The sequence below is a fragment of the Nerophis ophidion genome, linkage group LG04 (assembly GCF_033978795.1).
Source record: "Nerophis ophidion isolate RoL-2023_Sa linkage group LG04, RoL_Noph_v1.0, whole genome shotgun sequence".
Classification (NCBI taxonomy): domain Eukaryota; kingdom Metazoa; phylum Chordata; class Actinopteri; order Syngnathiformes; family Syngnathidae; genus Nerophis; species Nerophis ophidion.
This window is the reverse complement of record NC_084614.1, coordinates 10,919,469-10,940,523: the sequence shown is the minus strand read 5'-3', so window position 1 is coordinate 10,940,523 and position 21,055 is coordinate 10,919,469. Positions and strand designations below refer to the sequence as shown.

Genomic DNA, 21,055 nt, shown 5'->3' with positions numbered 1-21,055 from the left:
AGAAGCCACATATATTACATGACTCGGCCGGCACGCTGTTTGTGAGGAGGAAAAACAGACTTAACGACAGGTTGTAAGGGACGCTAAAGGCAGTGCCTTTAAGGCACACTCCCAATATTGTTGTCCGGGTGGAATTCGGGAGAATGGTTGCACCGGGAGATTTTCGGGAGGGGCACTGAAATTAGAGAGTCTCCTGGAAAATCGGTGAATGCAGTGTTACAGCGGCACCGCTGTATAGCACCGGCGGGCCAGGTCCAATGTTAATTTGATATTGCCTCAAGGGCCTAATGAAATTACACGGCGGGCCATATTTAGCCCGCGGGCCAGAGTTTGACACCTATGCTGTAGATCATCAAATTCTCATTTCTAAATTATATACTTATGGAGTCAGAGGAGTGGCACTGGACTGGTTAACCAGTTATTTACATCAACGACAGCAACATGTTGAGATCAATGATCATAGGTCAGAATGTATGACTATTGAATGTGGAATTCCACAAGGTTCAATTTTAGGACCCAAACTTTTTACTCTATATATAAATGATATTTGTGAGGTTTCGAAAATTTTACAGTGCGTATTATTCGCAGACGATACAAATTCATACTGTTCAGGAGATGTCTTGAAAATCTTAGCCGATAATATTGAAGAAGAAATGGTTAAAGTAAAATTTTGGTTCGATATAAATAAATTATCTTTAAATTTGGAAAAGACTAAATTTATGGTATTCAGTAATAAAAGAAGGATAGAACTTAGTTCATCCATAAACAATGTGAAAATTGAGAAGGTGTCTGAAATCAGATATCTTGGAGTCATCTTAGATAAAAAGTTGACATGGAAAGCTCATATAATGCATGTGAAAAATAAGGTATCTTCAAGCTTATTTATTTTGAACAAGGTTAAATATAGTTTTCCATTTAACACAATGAGAATGTTATATTGCTCAATTATTCTACCTTATTTCAATTATTGTGCAGAAATATGGGGAAATACATATGTGTGGGTCGCTTCTGCGATATTGCTGGGTTGGGGTCAGCATGGTCAGATTAAAAGAGCTGACTCTGTCGTAGGCTGCCCACTACACAGCATTGAGGAGGTGGCTGACAGAAGAAAGCAGACCACATTGACATCCATAATGTCCAATCCCACAGCACTGTGAAGGCCCTGACTAGCTCCTTCTACATTAGACTGTTGCATCCACAGTGCAAGAAGGAACGCTACCTTTCAGGTCTTTTCTACCCATAGCCATAAGACTTTACAACGCACTTATGTGATTACTATGATCTTTTTTTTCTTGGTGTGCAATATGGTTGTTAGTGTTTTTTGTTTAATTATATATTTTATCTATATGCATATTAGTGCCCAATATGCAGTATTGATTACTATTTTTGTTTTTTTCATGATGTTTTGTTTTTCCTCCTGTATGTAAAAACCTGCACTGCAACAACATAATTTCCCCATAGTGAGACAAAAAAAAAGACTTTATCATATCCTAAACCAGCTAACTTGGAACATTTCACTTAACCCATATGTCATAACGTCATCAAAGCTCTCCTTTAAGCATTCACACACTTCACTTACATTTGGAACAAGGTTGAGGTGATAAAAGAAAGGTGAAACCGTAATTAATCTATTTGTGGCAGTATAAAGTTAAAGTACCAATGATTGTCAAAAACACACAAGGTGTGGCGAAATTATTCTCTGCATTTGACCCATCACCCTTGATCACCCCCTGGGAGGTGAGGGGAGCAGTGGGCAGTGGCGGTGCCACGCCCGGGAATCATTTATGGTGATTTAACCCCCAATTCCAACCCTTAATGCTGAATGCTAAGCAGGGAGGTAATGGGTCCCATTTTTATAGTCTTTGGTGTGACTCGGCCGGGATTTGAACTCACGACCAACCGATCTCAGGGCGGACACTGTAACCACTAGGGCACTGAGTAGGTAGTAGGTATAGGAGAAAGTTATGTTCAAGTTTCACTTTGGTATCTCATTGCACATAACTGTTGTGTGTTCTAGGACTCTCGAGTAAAGTTACAAACACAGGTGTCACTAAGTTTAAAAGACGGGGAGATATAACCCCAAAGAGTTTCACTAATAATAAGTTATTATCATTCGTATTTTTCACTGGTGATGATCCTGTATGTATCAGCTAATGTTTACTTTACACTCGGATTCGGAGTCATATTTAAATCAACGATTCCAATTATACTATTATTTACTTTAAAAAAAGAATTTTTATTTTTATTTTTTTTTAAACAAAACCAAATGTCTAAGGGGGTTCATATAGGGCAGTGGTTCTCAAAAACCTCAGAAAACACTTGTCTCTCCAAGTACCACCATAATGACCAACATTAAAACACAAAGCATAGTAGGCCCAAGTATTCATTAAAATCAACGCACAGTTGTTGTTTTTTAACAAGTATGTTTAATATTTAACATTACACACAGTCTGAAAAGTAACACTGTGTTTGAATATTTGATTAAGTGATTATTTGGCTACCACCAGTGGAGCCCGCATAAAGTTTGACAAAATGAAAGTGCAAATGAAAATACAGCTTCCCCCATTTTCGTTATAATTTTTGCACTTGAGAAACATCTCTATGACTTTAGCTTCAGACTTATTCCCTTTGTTTGATATTGTCATGCCTGCCAGAAGTGGTGAAGAAGTGTAATACAACCGAGTACCACTGCGGCCCATACGGACCACAACTGAGAAAGAGATATTTTTTGGCGGCCCTTTAGGACTGTGGTTCTCAAATGGGGTACGTGAGATTTTTCAAAAATATTCTAAAAATAGAACAGTTCAAAAATCTTTTATAAATATATCTATTGAATGATATTTCAACAAAATATGAATGTAAGTTCATAAACTGTGAAAAGAACTGCAACAATGCAATATTCAGTGTTGACAGCTAGATTTCTTGTGGACATGTTTCATAAATTTTGATGTTAAAGATTTCTTCTTTTGTAACGAAATGTTTAGAATTAAGTTCAAACCGCTCCCACAATCGGAGACAATCATCATTCAAGACACCTGGCAGTGATTACGGACGACAGGATAAAGAGCCTCGCCGCTGACTCCTCGTCGTCGGAACGTTGCTTTTGCTTGCATCCCTGCCTCCATTTCCGCTGCCATATTCCCCGGAACCCTAATTGCCCTCCTGATTCCCCAACACATTGCCTGGACTTTGGACGCTCTCTCCTGCACCACAACCACGTCTGGACACCGGACTTCTTTGGCTTCTCCCTCTGGATTTGGACGCCACCATTCAACACACATGACAACATTCCTTTCGGTATCTTCATATGTTAATTCCAGCACATAGTTCACATGCATACACACCCTACGTCATACTTGCCAACACTCCCGGATTTTCCGGGAGACTCCCGAAATTCAGCGCGTTTCCCGAAAACCTCCCGGAAGAAATTTTCTCCCGGAAAATCTCCCGAAATTCAGCTGGAGCTGGAGTCCACGCCCCCTCCAGCTCAGACATGCACAGTTCGAAGCTTGAAAAGGAGGGTTGCAGGCAGATCTGAGGGCATTTAAAGTCATTTTTAAAAATGACTGCTAATCCTCCTCCTTTTTGACCGGACGACCGCGGAGAATTAAAGTAGGAACACTCTGGAGGTAGAAGTTCATTAAGAGGGGCGGACTCACCGGCTCTCAGCCATGTTTCCGTCACACAGAGGAAGTCAAGTCCGCGGGAAGTGAAGAAATCCTTCAGGATAAACGTTTTGTTTGTCAAAGATCTTGCGTTCACAAGACCGGACCTGGCGGGGGCCAGCACGTCCAAGGGCGCAGCTAATCGAGGTGGGGCCCGACACACAGCCTGCAGGTGGCGGGGGAGAGGAGCCTTGAGGCGGGAAAGGAAGGCAGGAATCCGGCCAGGTGAATAAGCTGACTGGGACGTCGAAAAACCAACGTCGAAGTTGATCATATCAGTGGGAAAGGGGAGAAGATCCAACAGTGTTTGGCGGTTCATAAAGAAATACAATCATGTGTGCTTACGGACTGTATCCCTGCAGACTGTATTGATCCATATTGATATATAATGTATATATTGTGTTTTTTATGTTGTTTTGATAATTTAAAAAAATAAATAAATATATATATATGTATATATATATATATATATATATATATATATATATATATATATATATATATATATATATATATATATATATATGTATATATATATATGTATATATATATATATATATATATATATATATATATATATTTATTTATTTTTATTTTTTTTCCTAATTTCTTGTGCGGACCATTACCGGTTGGGGACCACTGCTATAAATTATATTTTACTAGTATTCTTGCACTAGGTCCTTGAAAACAGCAGTGTTCCTGTCATAAAGATGATCTTTGACTAGTATTTTTGCTCTAAATCCTTTAAAATAGCAGTGTTATTGTTATACAGAGGATCTTTGACAAAGGTATTTTTATGCACTAGATCCTTTAAAAAAACTGAGCATTTCTGTCATATAGAGGATCTTTGACTAGTATTGTTGTATGAAATGGTAAATGGGTTATTTTTATAGCGTTTTTCTACCTTCAAGGTACTCAAAGCGCTTTGACAGTATTTCCACATTCACCCATTCACACGCTGATGGCGGGAGCTGCCATGCAAGGCCCTAAACACGATCCATCAGGAACAAGGGTGAAATGTCTTGCTCAAAGACACAACGGACGTGACTAGGATGGCCGAAGCCAAGGGATCGAACTAGGAACCCTCAGGTTGCTGGCATGGCCACTCTACCAACCGGGTACAAAGATCCTTTGAAAAGCAGAAGGTTCCTGGCACATAGGACATCTGTGTCTACAATTGTATCAATATATCCTTCAAAACAGTAGTGCTCTTGTCATAAAGATAATCTTTCACTGGTATTTTTTCACTGTGTTCTTGAAACAAGCTATGTTGCTGTCATATAGACAATCTTTGACTATAGTATTTTTACACTGCCTCCTTTAAAAAGTAGAACTTTACTGTGATATAGATGATCTTTGACTATTGTTGCACTAGGTCATTGAAAACATCAGTGTTTCTGCCTCTGTCATATGGATAAATGATCTTTGACCAGTATGGTTTTACGAGACGCTTAAAAAAGCCTGACATCTAGAAGTTCTTAGACTATAGTATTTTTGCACTAGGTCCTTGAAAACAGCAGTGTTCCTGTCATACAGATGATCTATGACTAAAATTAAGAAATCCAGCCATTAGATCACTAATATAAAGACATTCATAAACGTAGCTGCATATGCAAAAGTGCAATATATTTATCTGTACAGTTTATTTATATCTGCACCTAATTGCTCTTTTATCCTGCGCTACAATGAGCTAATGCAAAAAATTTTCATTCTTATCTGTACTGTAAAGTTCAAATTTGAATTGACAATAAAAAAAAGTCCAAGTCTAATTTGAGAGCATTGCAATTGCTCATACTGACCTCTAGATGTCCTCCTTTAGACCAAACAAAAGTAGAATATCATTATAAACAGGTCAAAATTGAAAATTGAACACTGTATACAAGCACAATAATATGTTTTTTGTTAATTCCTTGTTTCTATGATTATTATCTTTGTAAAGGCCTACTGAAACCCACTACTACCCACCACACAGTCTGATAGTTTATATATCAATGATGAAATATTAACATTGCAACACATGCCAATACGGCCTTTTTAGTTTACTAAATTGCAATTTTAAATTTGCCAGGAGTTTTTTCTTGAAAACGTCGCGTAATGATGACGTGTACGCTTGACGTCACGGACTGTTAGGGAATATGAGCGCTGCGCACACACACAGCTAAAAGTCGTCTCCTTTAACGGCATAATTACACAGTATTTTGGAGATCTGTGTTGCTGAATCCTTTGCTATTTGTTCAATTAATATTGGAGGAGTCAAAGTAGAAAGATGGAGTTGGGAATCTTTAGCCTTTAGCCACACAAACACACGGTGATTCCTTGTTTAAAATTCACGGAGGTGAAACTTTACTATGGATCACAGCGATCATGGATCCCAACCGAATGTCAACCAGCAGGTTTTGGTGAGAAAATTGTGGTAAAAAGTCGCTTCTTACCGGATATCAGCTGAGCTTGTGCCACCCATACAGCTGCCGTCGACTTTCCTGAGACACTGCGCGTCAAGACACCCGTGGACCCACCCTCCCGACTATCAGGTATTGTTAAACTCACTAAAACACTTGCAACCCAATAGAAAGATAAGGGATTTCCCAGAATTATCCTAGTAAGTGTGTCTAAAACATCTGAATCTGTCCCAATGCAATTGCGTTTTTGTTTTTTTTCTCTAGTCCGTCGCTATCAATATCCTCAAACACGAATCTTTCATCCTCGCTCAAATTAATGGGAAAATTGTCGTTTTCTCGGTCCGAATAGATTTTTTTGTTGGAGGTTCCCATTAAAATCAATGTGAACATATGAGGAGCCATCAACATGTGACGTCATCGTCTGCGACTTCCGGTAGAGGCAGGGCTTTTCTCTTAGCACCGAAAGTTGCGAACTTTATCGTGGATGTTCTCTACTAAATCCTTTCAGCAAAAATATGGCAATATCGCGAAATGATCAAGTATGACACATAGAATGGACCTGCTATCCCCGTTTAAAAAAGAAAATCTCATTTCAGTAGGCCTTTTGTAAAGACACATAGACAACATTCATACGTGCATTCTAGGGGTTTGCATATGTGGCTCAAGTGATTCTGCGTCATTTCCAAGAGCTATTGGGCAGATTCAAGAACACCTAAGATTTGGGAAATGGCATTTTGTAAAAAATCTTTGCAAAATTTTGTCACACAATCGGAAATATTTAGCCAGGGAGCTATGTGATTGTAAAAACCCATTCGCTACAAATAATAAACATATCATAATAATAAACTGGTGAATTGTATATTGATATTCTGGGTCATTTGTTGTGTTATTCATTTTTTGCACTGCCTCCACTTCCTCTCAGGAACAAGGCACAGAAGGCCAAGAGAGCAGACAGCAGTCCCACTCACAGATTCCTCCTGGGCCCAAATTAAACCATCTGAACTGAACTGTGAGGTTGTTTGTTTGGCCTGCTTAAATGGAGCTATTGTATGCAAAATAGTGTGTGCAGCAAGCATATGACTGCTCAGTGCAGGGCTGTGGCAAGTGTGCGTGTGCGTGTGATACCATTAGCGATGCAAAGTCTTGCCGCTTACTGGTGGCAGACATTAGTTCCAAAAATATGTCTGGATGCTATTTTTTGTAAGCCTCAACTAAAGGTAAGGACATTCTACTTGCTGTTTGAATGTTTGCTAATGGCGTGCACAGTGCACACTATTCTGTCTGAGGTACTTTTGCAATGCAGTTGCTCAGTTTGTAGGCCGCACTGTGGCGACTGGTAGGAACGTGTCACATGACACACGGTGCCAGGTCTCTCATAAGGGGTCTGCCAAATGCAGAAGAGGGTAAAAATGCCCCCATCATTTGGGCAGTCATCCATGCCAAGATAGTGGGCCAATAGTGTGCTCCTCGCTGCCTCATATGCCTCTTACGCCGCCTGCTGAAGCCGGTAACAACTCTCACATGCATACTTTGTGCAAAATTGATGCACAATTTTAACATTTCATTTGGGTTCTGCAGTGGTTTAGTTTTAAGTTATAAAAATACATGTGTTGACTTATGATCTATGGATATGTGTTGTGTGCATAACATCAACTTTATGTTATGGTCTGGTAATTTGTGTTGTTGAATTTTTGGTTAATTCGTGTTAATTTGAATTATGTTATGTTTATTTGTGTTGTGTTACAGTACGTTAATCTATGAAAACATGCTATATTATAGCAGTACTAATGTTTGTCATCATACAGTTAATGTATGTTCGTTTTATGGTATACTAATTTGTGTAATATAATGTTAATCTGGGTTGATTTGTTTTGTTTTACAGTATGTTAAGTAACGTTACGTTATGTTGTAGTCATGTTGGAAAAAATGGCGTTACAAAGCAACTGTACTCAAGGCGTTACTGTGCTCTTGAAACGAATAATCTAATGAATTACTGTTTCAAACATTACAACGCCATTGTGATTGCTTGCAGTGAAAAGTGGCGCGGTCTCAAAAAAGTAATGAAATAATTACTTAGTTTACTTTATAAACTTGGGAATCACTAACATTTAGGTTGCAATTCCATTAATGAATAAATAGTTTATTTGTAAAGAAAGTAGTAACTATACCTGTAAGTTTTTTCCCAAACACTCGTTATGACTTTTTTAGGGTGTACCTAAATGTCACTGAGATAAATTTAAACCCCCGAGTGACCCCAAGAGGGACAAACGGTAGAAAATGGATGGATTGATGGTTATGTTATGTTATGTTATGTTATGTTATGTTATGTTATGTTATGTTATGTTATGTTATGTTATGTTATGTCATGTCATGTTATGTCATGTCATGTTACAAAACCCGTTTCCATATGAGTTGGGAAATTGTGTTAGATGCAAATAATGTTCAACCCATATTCAGTTGAATATGCTACAAAGACAACATATTTGATGTTCAAACTGATAAAAAAAAAATTTTTTGCAAATAATCATTAACTTTAGAATTTGATGCCAGCAACATGTGACAAAGAAGTTGGGAAAGGTGGCAATAAATACTGATAAAGTTGAGAAATGCTCATCAAACACTTATTTGGAACATCCCACAGGTGTGCAGGCTAATTGGGAACACATGATTGGATATAAAACAGCTTCCAAAAAAATGCTTGGTCTTTCACAAGAAAGAATGGGGCAAGGTACACCCCTTTGTCCACAACTGCATGAGCAAATAGTCAGACAGTTTAAGAACAACGTTTCTCAAAGTAAAATTGCAAGAAATTTGGGGATTTCAACATCTACGGTTTCACAATATAATCAAAAGATACAGAAAATCTGAAGAAATTACATTGAATGACCGTGACCTTCGATCCCTCAGACGGCACTGTATCAAAAACCGACATATATCTCTAAAGGATATCACCACATGGGCTGAGGAACACTTCAGAAAACCACTGTCACTAAGTACAGTTGGTAGCTACATCTGTAAGTGCAAGTTAAAGCTCTACTATGAAAAGCGAAAGCCATTTATCAACAACATCCAGAAACGCCGCTGACTTCTCTGGGTCCAAGATCATCTAAGATGGACTGATGCAAAGTGGAAAAGGGTTCTGTGGTCTGACGAGTCCACATTTCAAATTGTTTTTGGAAATATTCGACATTGTGTCATCCGGACCAAAGGGGAAGCGAACCATCCAGACTGTTTATGAGTTTAAACATTAAATATCTTGTCTTTGTTGTGCATTCAATTGAATATGGGTTGAAAAGGATTTTGCAAATCATTGTATTCCGTTTATATTTACATCGAACACAATTTCCCAACTCATATAGAAATGGAGTTTGTACTTTCTGTTATGTCATGGTGCTTTATGAGATGTCACTGTGCGTCCGGAAAGTATTCACAGTGCTTCACTTTTTCCACATTTTGTTATGTTACAGCCTTATTCCAAAATGAATAAGTACATTTTTGTCCCCAAAGTTCTACACATAATAGGTGCATCCTGTTTCATTCATTGAGATGTTCCTACAGCCCTATTGGCGTCCACCTGTGGTAATTTTAGTTGGTTGGGAATTATTTTAAAATACCTGTCTATATTTAATGTCCAATACTTGACAATGCATCGCAGAGCAACAACTGAGAATTAAGTCAAAATAATTGTCTGTAGACCTTAATAGACAGGATTTACTTGATGCACAAATCTGGAAGAGGGTACAGAAAAATGTCTGCTACCTTGAAGGTCCCAATGAGCACAGTGGTCTCCAACATCTGTAAACGGAAAACGTTTGGAACCAAGAGGATTCTTCCTAGAGCTGGCCGGCCATCTAAACTGGGGGAGAAAGGCCCTAGTTAGGGAGGTGACCAAGAACCCGATGGTCACTCTTTCCGACTTACAGCATTCTTTTGTGGAGAGAGGAAAACCTTCCAGAAGGACAACTATCTCTGCAGCAATCCACCAGTCAGGCCTCTAAGGTATAGTGGACAGATAGAAGCCATTCCTCTGTAAAGGTTTGCCAAAATGCACCTGAAAGACTTTCACACCATGAGAAACAAAATTATCAGGTCTGATGGGACAAAGATTGAACTCTTTGGCGTGAATGCCAGGCATCAAGTTTGGAGGAAACCCCAAAGTGAACTGGGAGACTAGTCAAGATAGAGGGAAAGACGGATGCAGCAATGTACAGAGACATAAGTCAGTCGGTCAGTCATACTTCAGTATTTTGAACATGCATGCAATACAATTATAATACATCATATATTTCCAGTTATTTCATTGCAGCATGTCCGAAAAGGAGTAGGAAGATGCAGAGCTTATTTAACACTAACCCTTTTCGTTTCATAGCAGTTTTATTGCATTTGTTTGTTCTCTATTTGTAACAAAACAGTGAATAAATAACTGAGTAAATAGATGAAAACACAATAAGTAAGTAAACAAATATTGAATACATAAATAAATATTAGACATATAACATTTATACAAAAATAAAAGTTGTCATGTATAAATAGTTACGTAAATTATTGTTCACATAGGGTTCATAATGTTCATCATAATTGTTATTTATACTTTGTGAACACTTGTAGTTTGAACAGTTTTTTCAAACTTAATCATATTGGTGCTTTGTTTAATTTCTTTCCTTAATCTATTCCATACCTTAATTCCACATACGGATATGCTAAAGGTTGTAGGTGTTGTACGTGCATACATATGTTTTAAATTAGATTTTCCTCTTAGGTTATATTTGTAATTTTTTCTTGAGAAGAATTGTTGTACATTCCTGCATAGCAGGTTATAGTTTGCTTTGTACATAATTTTAGCTCCTTGCAAATGCACCAAGTCGATGAGTTCAATATGTTTGATTCAATAAATAAAGGGTTTGTATGTTCTCTACATCCAATAGTATGTATTGTTCTAACGTATGTTTATTCTATTTAGTGAATGACGCGCACATTTGTTGGGTTTTTCCAATATTTCTGCACAATAATTAAGATATGGTAACACTAGTGAGCAGTAGAGAATATGATTTTTTGTTCCAGAACATATTTTGCTTTATTCATTATTGATATATTTCTTGCTACTTTAAGCTGTATATATTTTTTTTAACATGGAATATCAAGTTCTATTATTAAACCCAAAATGTGTTTTCTTTCACCCTTTCAATGTCTACTCTGTCTATTTTGTATTTGTGCTTGACTTTCCCTGGATGGAATCCTGCTCCACAGCGCTCTTGAACTCATACTTGGGTGACAGTTCATCTTTCAGCACGATAACGACCTAAGCCCACAGCCAAGATATCAAAGGAATAGCAGAGGGAATAAGCGGTAAAAAAAAGGATGGTTGAATGGGCATCAGGTCAACTCTGTAAATGTCTTGAGTGGCCCAGCCAGAGAACAGATTTGAATGTGATCGAACATTTCTGGAAGACTTGACAATAGCTGCACACTGACACTTCCCATCCAACCTGATGGAGTTAGAGAGGTGCTGCAAAGAAAAATGGGCAAACTGCCTTAAAATAGGTGTGCCAAGGTTGTGGCATTGTATCGAAAAGATTTTGAGGCTGTAATTGCTTCCAAAGGTGCATCAACAAACGACCGAGCAAATGCTGTGAATTCTTATTTACATGTGATTTTTTTTTAGTATTATTAAATTTCAAAAAGCTATAAAAAAGCATTTTCAAATTGTAATTTTGGGGTATTTTGTGTAGAATTTTGAGGAACAAAAAAAAACGTATTCCATTTTGGAATAAGGCTGTAACGTAACTAAATGTGGAAAAAGTGAAGCGCTATGAATACCTTCCGGATGTACTGTATTCTATCTGTTGTTGATTAATGTCATGTTATGTTTCAACTTTATAACGCCACAATGAAGGATTGTCATTTTGGTAAAACTTTAGTGTGGGGAACATATTCTAAGTAATAAAGGCTTAATGTAGAGTTATTTGGACACTAAGGGAACATATTCTAAGTATCAAAGACTTAATTTAGTGTTATTTGGTTAGGGTTAGGGTTGGGGTTTGGGTTAGAGGGTTTGAGTTAGGGTTAGAGGGTTATGGTTAAGGTTAGAGCTGGGGTTGGGGTTGGGGTTAGCAATGGTGAATATGTTCCCCATACTAAAGTGTTACCGACTTACTGTTTTTATAATAAAGCCATGCAGAATAAGGCATTAATAAGTACTTAATAATGACTAATTAAGAGGCATTTTTTTACTAATTTGCATGTTAAAAAGCAACTAATTAACGGTGAATATGTTCTCCATAATAAACTGTTACCGTCATTTCTAATAAAGAAAATACAAGCAAATGTTCCATGAAACTTCATGCATAACATAAATCCCAGAAGAAAAAATGGACTACTTGATCCAAGAGAAGGGCTGAAACTGTTTTTTCTGTCTTTCAGACCCGGAACAAAAAATGAACTGGGCCTCATTTTATGCTGTCATCAGCGGCGTCAACAGACACGCCACAGGGATCGGCCGCATTTGGCTCTCAGTGCTTTTCATTTTCCGAATCCTGGTGCTGGTGGTGGCAGCAGAGAGTGTGTGGGGGGACGAAAAGTCGGGCTTCACCTGCAACACCCAGCAGCCGGGCTGCAACAGCGTCTGCTACGACCACTTCTTCCCCATCTCCCACATCCGCCTGTGGGCCCTGCAGCTCATCTTGGTCTCCACGCCCGCCCTTCTGGTCGCCATGCACGTGGCCCATCGGCGCCATGTGGACAAGAGGCTCTACACGCTGTCAGGGAAGAGCAACCCCAAAGACCTGGAGCAGATTAAGACTCAGAAGTTGAGAATCACCGGGGCCCTCTGGTGGACGTATGTCATCAGCCTGCTGTTCAGGGTCACATTTGAGGTGACCTTCATGTACATCTTCTACATGATATACCCCGGCTACAAGATGATCCGCCTGGTCAAATGTGACTCCTACCCCTGTCCAAATACAGTGGACTGCTTTGTTTCCAGGCCGACAGAGAAAACCGTCTTCACCGTGTTCATGCTGGCTGTGTCGGGTGTTTGTATCCTGCTCAACATCGCAGAAGTCGTCTTCCTGCTAGGAAAGGCTTGCAGCAAGCAGTGGAACAAAGCTGGAGACATGAATATGGGTGCTTGGCTGCAACATAAACTCATACTGGGGAAATAAGGCCAACTGAAACTGTCACATGTGGACCACACTCACCTACTACAAGTTTTGATTTACAGTACACTATTATATGAACGTGCAAGACCATATGTACTATACATGTTGAAGTATGCTTACTAACACACTCAATGGTCGCAATATTAGGCACACTTACACATTATAATGACTCCTTTCTATGCAAGCCTGTTTACACCACTAAAAAAAAACAATACCCGTATCGTAACTCATGATTATAAGGTAAAAAGTCGAAATTACGAGATAAGCAAATTGAAATTACGAAATAAAAAGTTGAAAATACAAGACAATAAAGTCCAAACTATAGGATAAATAGTCATGATTATGAAATAGAAAGTCATCTAGTGGTTGGAGTGTCCGCCCTGGGATCGGTAGGTTGGGAGTTCAAACCCCGGCCGAGTCATACCAAAGATTATAAAAATGGGACCATTACTTCCCTGCTTGGCACTCAGCATCAAGGGTAGGAATTGGGGGTTTGATCTCCGAAAATTATTCCCGGGCACAGCCACCGCTGGTGCTCACTGCTCCCCTAACCTCCCAGGGGGTGATCTAGGGTGATGGGTCAAATGCAGAGAATAATTTCACCACACCTCGTGTGTGTGGCAATCATTCTTACTTTAACTTTGTAAATATCAGACACAAAGATGAAATTCTGAGATAAAATGTAAAATTCTGAGACAAGAAAGTCGAAATTATGGGATAAAAAATCGACATTAGGAGATAAAGTCGTCATAATGTGATTGAAAAGTCAAAAATGCCATGCATCCATCCATATTCTACCGCTTATTCCCTTCGGTATCGCGTGGGGCGCTAGAGCCTATCTCAACCACAATTGGGCGGAAGGCGGGGCAAACCCTGGACAAGTCGCCACCTCATCACAGGGCCAACACAGATAGACAGACAACATTCACGCACACATTCACACACTAGGAATATTTTTTTTTAGTGTTGCCAATAAAAAGTTGTAAATGCTCAGTGGAAGTATTTAAGTCCCACCTTAAAACTAGCTTTTATATATACTCTGTTTTAGACCAGTTGACCTGCCGCTTCTCTTTTTTGCCCCCCTGGACTGCATGGAGAGGTTACCAGGTGGCCACTGATAATACCTGAAGACGTATCAGTCTGGAGGGGGCGTAGGCTGGTTTAAGTCGTAACCCGGGGTGGACCCCTCGTCGATGACATGAAAGAAGACCTCCTGTGACCTTCTACTAGCCCCAAAAGAAACTGGACTCACACAATATCATGAACAATTCAGTAACTGTACCCACTTGACATCCATTGCAGCCGGTCACCTGCGATACCTTCCCAAGGTTTCTTCTTTTTCCCATTTTGGGCTTTTTGAGTTTTTCCTTGGGTTCAGATCAGCTGTGGGTTCAGATCAGGAGATGTTTGTGGTTTGTGCAGCCCTTTGAGGCACCTGTGTTAAAGGGCTAAATAAATAAACTTTGATTCAGTGATTGATAATTATGACATTAAAAGTCATAATTACAGGATGAAATGTCAAAATTATTGGGAAAAAATATCGTAATTATGAAATAAACAAAATTAAATTACAAGATAAAACATAATTATAATATTTAAAAAATCATATTTATAATAACAGAGTTATAATATTAAAATTTTTAATCACATAATTATTAGTTTATCTCATTATATTAACTCTTTATCTAAAAATTTTGACTTTTTATCTGATAAGCCAGCAGGCAAAACATTTTGATACAACATTGATCATACAAAGCCCAAAACCAGTGAAGTTGGCAGCGTTTCTGGGTGTTGTTGATAAATGCCTTTCGCTTTGCATTTTAGAGTTTTAACTTGCACTTACAGACATAGCAACAAACTGAACTTACTGACTAGTGTTTTGTGAAGTGTTCCTGAGCCCATGTGGTGATATCCTTTACACGCTGATGTCGCTTTTTAATGCAGTACCGCCTGAAGGATCGAAGGTCCGTAATATCATCGCTTACGTGCAGTGATTTCTCCAAGTTCTCTAAACCTTTTGATGATATTACGGACCATAGATGGTAAAATACCTAAATGCCTTGTAATACTTAGTTGAGAAATTTGGTTCTTAGACCGTTTGACAATTTGCTCACACATTTGTTCACAAAGTAGTGAACCTCAACCCATCCTTGTTTTTTGAATGACTGACCATTTCATTGAAGCTGCTTTTATACCCAATCATGCCACCCACCTGTTCCCAATTAGCCTGTTCACCTGTGGATGTTCCAAATAAGTGTTTGATGAGCATTCCTCAACTTTCTCAGTCTTTTTTGCCACTTGTGACAGCTTTTTTGAAACATTTTGCAGGCATCAAATTCCAAATGAGCTAATATTTACAAAATATAAAAAAGTTTTCCAGTTCGAACATTTAGTATCTTGTCTTTGCAGTGTGTTCAATAGAAAATAGGTTGAAAAGGATTTGCAAATCATTGCATTTTGTTTTTATTTATGATTTACACAATTTGCCAACTTCACTGGTTTTGGGTTTTGTACGTATATGTCCTTCAAAACCGACTCTGAAAAAATGTTGAAAAAGTTGTGTTTGTAAATTGAGACAACATTGATGTCCAACGTTTGATCTATGTTGGTTGGAAAATGACCAAATTTCAATGCGTCAACATTATGGTAGAGTTGCTCAACATCAGAACCTAATTCAACAAATTCTCAACATTGTTTTAACGTATTGTGCCTGATGGGAAATATGACCCGTTTATCTCATAATTATGACTTACAATGGGAATATGTTTTGTTCAGTCACAGCAACAGGCTTCCATAAGTTTCCGTGTAAAATCTGTATACAAAATTATACTTTCGTAATTATAATAAAAAAATATTAATTGACGCAAATAAAAAAGTAATAATTTGACAACATGTTTATTACAATTTTTACAATTGTATCACGCATTTATACATTTTATTTGCTGTACTCTCAATGGTGCCAAAATACCTTATATTTGATCAAATGGAATATTCATCACATAAGCAAAAAAAACCCAAGTGACGTAATTAAAGTTTTATCTGTTAAAAATATAGCCTGATCAGTCAATTGAAGGATTGCAAAACATAATTGAATACAGTCGGGATATAGGAATAATATATATTTTGTTATCCAATATGTTTACACCACATGTGCCAGAAGTATAATAAATGTATTCAACTTGTATCCAGTAGGGTAGACACTAATATTAAATGTACAATACATTCCTTTACTATATGTAACACGGTGCTCCATTCAGATGGATGGTGGTTAGAACCCTCCTTTGAGGTATTAATGAAGCACTAGATCTTTAAATCATATATTAATAAATTACTTTTACCACTGACCAGATGTTGTAAAACTGTTAGTCTGATGAAAAGTAAACCATTGTTTACTTCATTGGATATTTGGTGCTCCCTTTAGCCCAGGACAGACGGCACCTGTGAGTTTGCCTCTCTGACTGATGAAGTTCCCCTTCTGCAAGCAGTAGAGCAGTTTTGGGATATCATTAGCCTCACCACCTAGGGGGGGTCAGGTTGACCCCGCCGACAGCTGGACCTGCAGGGGCACGTCTCTTTTTATGGAACACATTAACACGCAGAGTATTGACAGCAAAAAAAAACAAAAAACTACATCATGTTGGGTTTTGGTTAGTTATCATAAAAATGAGATTTCACAGTCACCTAAGGCTGTGTGTAACGTTTGTTCCGTGATGTGGTATTATTTTGAGATTATATCTCTCTATCAGCAATTCTAATTTTAAAGGGTGAAAGGGGATTATAATAAAGTAATTTGTACATTCAATTTTTTTAACATGGGCATGATGCAGTTTTTAAATTTAATGTTCAGACCAGGGTATTATTTGGATTCTTGTTAAAATATTGAAATGTTATTCTTTACCTAAAAAGGTATGGTCGCTAGAGCCTATCTGAGCTGCATCCGGGCGGAAGGCGGTGTACACCCTGGACAAGTCGCCACCTCATCACAGCACTCCATAATATCATACATATTAATAAATAGAGCTAAAACCATGTTCCTGTGGCCTGTGCCGTCTTCTTCTCCTGCACCGTAACAGTACTCGGTGAAAAAAGTTCTGAGAACCACTGACATACTATTTGTGATGAATGGAAATTTACACTTCCATGGTTGTTGTCTGCATTATAAACATCCTCATCACATTTCCACCACAGAGCGTCACTACATTCATTCAATATCAAATGCTCAACAATATTTTTAGTCTGCAAATGGCTAATTAGTCATGAAGCTTCATTTGGCGAATGCAAATAATACAAACCCCGTTTCCATATGAGTTGCAAACTTGTGTTAGATGTAAATATAAACGGAATACGATGATTTACAAATCCTTTTCAACCCATATTCAATTGAATGCACTACAATGACAAGATACTTGATGTTCAAACTCATAAACTTTATTTATTTTTTTGCAAATAATAATTAACTTAGAATTTCATGGCTGCAACACGTGCCAAAGTAGTTTGGAAAAGGCATGTTCACCACTGTGTTACATCACCTTTTCTTTTAACAACACTCAATTAACGTTTGGGAACTGAGGAAACTAATGGTTGAGCTTTGAAAGTGGAATTCTTTCCCATTCTTGCTTGATGTACAGCTTAAGTTGTTCAACAGTCAGGGGTCTTGTTGTTGTATTTTACGCTTCATATTGCACCACACATTTTCGATGGGAGACATGTCTGGACTGCAGGCGGGCCAGGAAAGTACCCACACTCTTTTACTACGAAGCCACGCTGTTGTAACACGTGGCTTGGCATTGTTTTGCTGAAATATGCAGGGGCGTCCATGATAACGTTGCTTGGATGACAACATATGTTGCTCCAAAACCTGTATGTACCTTTCAGCATTAATGGTGCCTTCACAGATGGGTAAGTTACCCATGTCTTGGGAACTAATACACCCCCATACCATCACAGATGCTGGCTTTTGAACTTTGCGCCTATAACAATCCGAATGGTTATTTTCCTCTTTTTTCCAGAGGACTCCACGTCCACAGTTTACAAATATAATTTGAAACGTGGACTCGTCAGACCACAGAACACTTTTCCACTTTGCATCAGTTCATCTTAGATGAGCTCGGGCCCAGCGAAGCCAGCGGCGTTCCTGGGTGTTATTGATAAATGGCTTTTGCTTTGCATAGTAGAGTTTTTAATTGCACTTACAGATGTAGCGACCGACTGTAGTTACTGAGAGTGGTTTTATGAAGTGTTTCTGAGCCCATGTGGTGATATCCTTTACAAAATAATGTTGGTTTTTGATGCAGTACCGCCTGAAGGATCAAAGGTCCGTAATATCATCGCTTACGTGCAGTGATTTCTCCAGATTTTCTGAACCTTTCGATGATTTTACGAATCCCTAAATTCCTTGCAATAGCTCGTTGAGAAATGTTGTTCTAAAACTGTTCGACAATTTGCTTACAAAGTGGTGACCCTCGCCCCATCCTTGTTTGTGAATTACTTAGCATTTCATGGATGGTGCTTTTATACCCACTCATGGCACCCACCTGTTCCCAATTAGCCTGCACACCTGTGGAATGTTCCAAATAAGTGTTTGATGAGCATTTCTCAACTTTATCAGTATTTATTGCAACCTTTCCCAACTTCTTTGTCATGTGTTGCTGGCATCAAATTCTAAAGGTAATGATTATTTGCAAAAAAAAAAAAGTTGATCAGTTTGAACATCAAATATGTTGTCTTTGTAGCATATTCAACTGAATATGGGTTGAAAAGGATTTGCAAATCATTGTATTCCGTTAATATTTACATCTAACACAATTTCCCAATTCATATGGAAACGGGGTTTGTAAAAGCTTGAACCAAGTGAGCACACAGTGTAGGCCACATGGGTGAATATTTAGTTTTAAAGCTTGTTTATTGATGCGCCGCCACAAAGTTAAGCGTAACTTTGCACTAAATCCCAGATCAGTGCCCTCCGGGTGACAACCAAGCCACACCTTTGTCTGTGATTTATATTTAGAGCACACAGACGTGCTGGACTCAAACCGCATCCCAGCAGGAGCCTTCAGCTGCCAAATGAGGACCTTTTAAGATCTTCTGCAGTGCGGCCTCACGTGGGGCAAACAAGAGCGTATTTGTTGAATTGTGAATCGTTCATTTAAAACATTTTGACTGGGAGGCTTGCAGGCAGAAGATCAAATAAAATAAAACATTACGAGAATTTTGTGCTCATTGACGGTTTTGGGAAATCGTTTTTCTTTGAATTCAAGACCTTTTCATTCACTGGAATCCCAAATCTGTGGGAGATGATCGTTATCAAGTATATCTAGGTACATAAAAAAAAAAACATAACAAAAATAATTTTAAGTTCTCTTTTCATGGTGTGCAACTAACAATTATTCAAGTATTCAACTAGTCAGCGATTAATTTTAGAATTAGTCGGCTAGTCAAACGATTTTTGCTTATGATCTGCTTTAATATTGTGTTACTTTTAACTCATTTGTAAAACATTTTACAGTAAGTTCAGTTATTATGAAGGCTATAGCAAGCATAATTTGTTTTTATTATTTCAACTAATTTCTCTGAAATACTCATTGAGGCTGTAAAGATTAACCAAACAAAATAATTGATAGTTGATTACTAAAATATTCGATAGATGTAGCCCTACTTCTAGGCTTATTTACCTGACTTATATTTCGCATGTAAATTCCTGGCAGTGAATTGTAAATCTTTCACAATCAACAACTAATCGTTGTGGACAAAGTGGACATGTGTTGATCCACCAAGGAAAAGGCATTTTGCCTCATACACTGCTGTGCAAGAAGATTTTCGGAGCAAGTTTCGGTGTCATGGTGCTCTATCAAAAAGGTGCAATTTTGACATTAGAAGTTGAAGAGAAACTGTAGAAAGTTTTCATTCTAAAGTTCGAGTAATTGACAAATACTTGTACTTTAGAACTTAGTCAAATGCAGCGGAGCCCATTTGAAGCTTAGTGTAGTTGGGAAAGAACATGACTTTTAACAGGAATGGTGATTGGTCTCCACTACTTAAAATAGGTGTGTCAAGGTTCTGGCATTGTATAAGGTGGGAAAAGGTAAACACTGGAGAAGGATTAGTAAAAGAAAAAGGCAATCTCAGATTTGGCTCCATCGGGGGTAATAAATCATACTTGCCAACTCTCCCGGATTTTCCGTGAGACTCCCGAAATTCAGCGCCTCTCCCGAAAACCTCTCGAAAGAAATTTTCTCCCAAAAACATCCCGAAATTCAGCCGGAGCTGGAGGCCATGCCCCCTTCAGCTCCATGCGGACCTGAGTGGGGAAAGCCTTTTTTCACGTCCGCTTTTCCACAATATAAACAGCTTGCCTGCCCAATCACGTCACAACATCTACGGATTTTAATTAAAAAACTGCACACACAAGAAGACGAAACTGAAGAACGAGGTAGTTACAGCCATGGTGACGCCGTCGACGAGCAAAATGAAGAAATACGCTTGCAAGTTCCAAAACGATTGTAAACAAGAATTTCAGTTTATCCAGGAGAGTTGGAAGGGGAAGGGGTATGTTGCCTGTAAATTTTGTAGAACAGACTTCTCCATTGAACACTGTGGCCAAACGGATATACTCAGTCATGAACGGTCAGCGAAGCACAAAGCGTCCGCAGCGCAGCATCGTTCACAACCCAGTGTTACGGGCTACCTCGCAAAATGGTGACCTGATGGTGTAACTTATGCTGAGACAAAGATGGCTATGCTGATAGCTGGAAACAACATCCCATTCTCCTTTGCGGAAGTCTACAACAAATCCGTGAAGGATATGTTCCCGGATTCGGAGATCGCTCGCCAGTAC

The 21,055-nt window shown here is 38.5% G+C and overlaps 1 protein-coding gene across 1 annotated transcript; it reads left to right on the top strand.

Annotated features, from left to right (window-relative positions):
• Positions 1 to 7,152: 7,152 nt before the first annotated feature.
• Positions 7,153 to 17,332, top strand: LOC133550899 (gap junction beta-1 protein-like). Its single transcript, XM_061897028.1, has 2 exons — positions 7,153 to 7,281; positions 12,485 to 17,332. Exon 2 carries the CDS (start codon positions 12,499 to 12,501, stop codon positions 13,222 to 13,224), a length of 726 nt encoding a protein of 241 aa, XP_061753012.1. The 5' UTR covers positions 7,153 to 7,281; positions 12,485 to 12,498; the 3' UTR covers positions 13,225 to 17,332.
• The last annotated feature ends 3,723 nt before the right edge of the window (positions 17,333 to 21,055 follow it).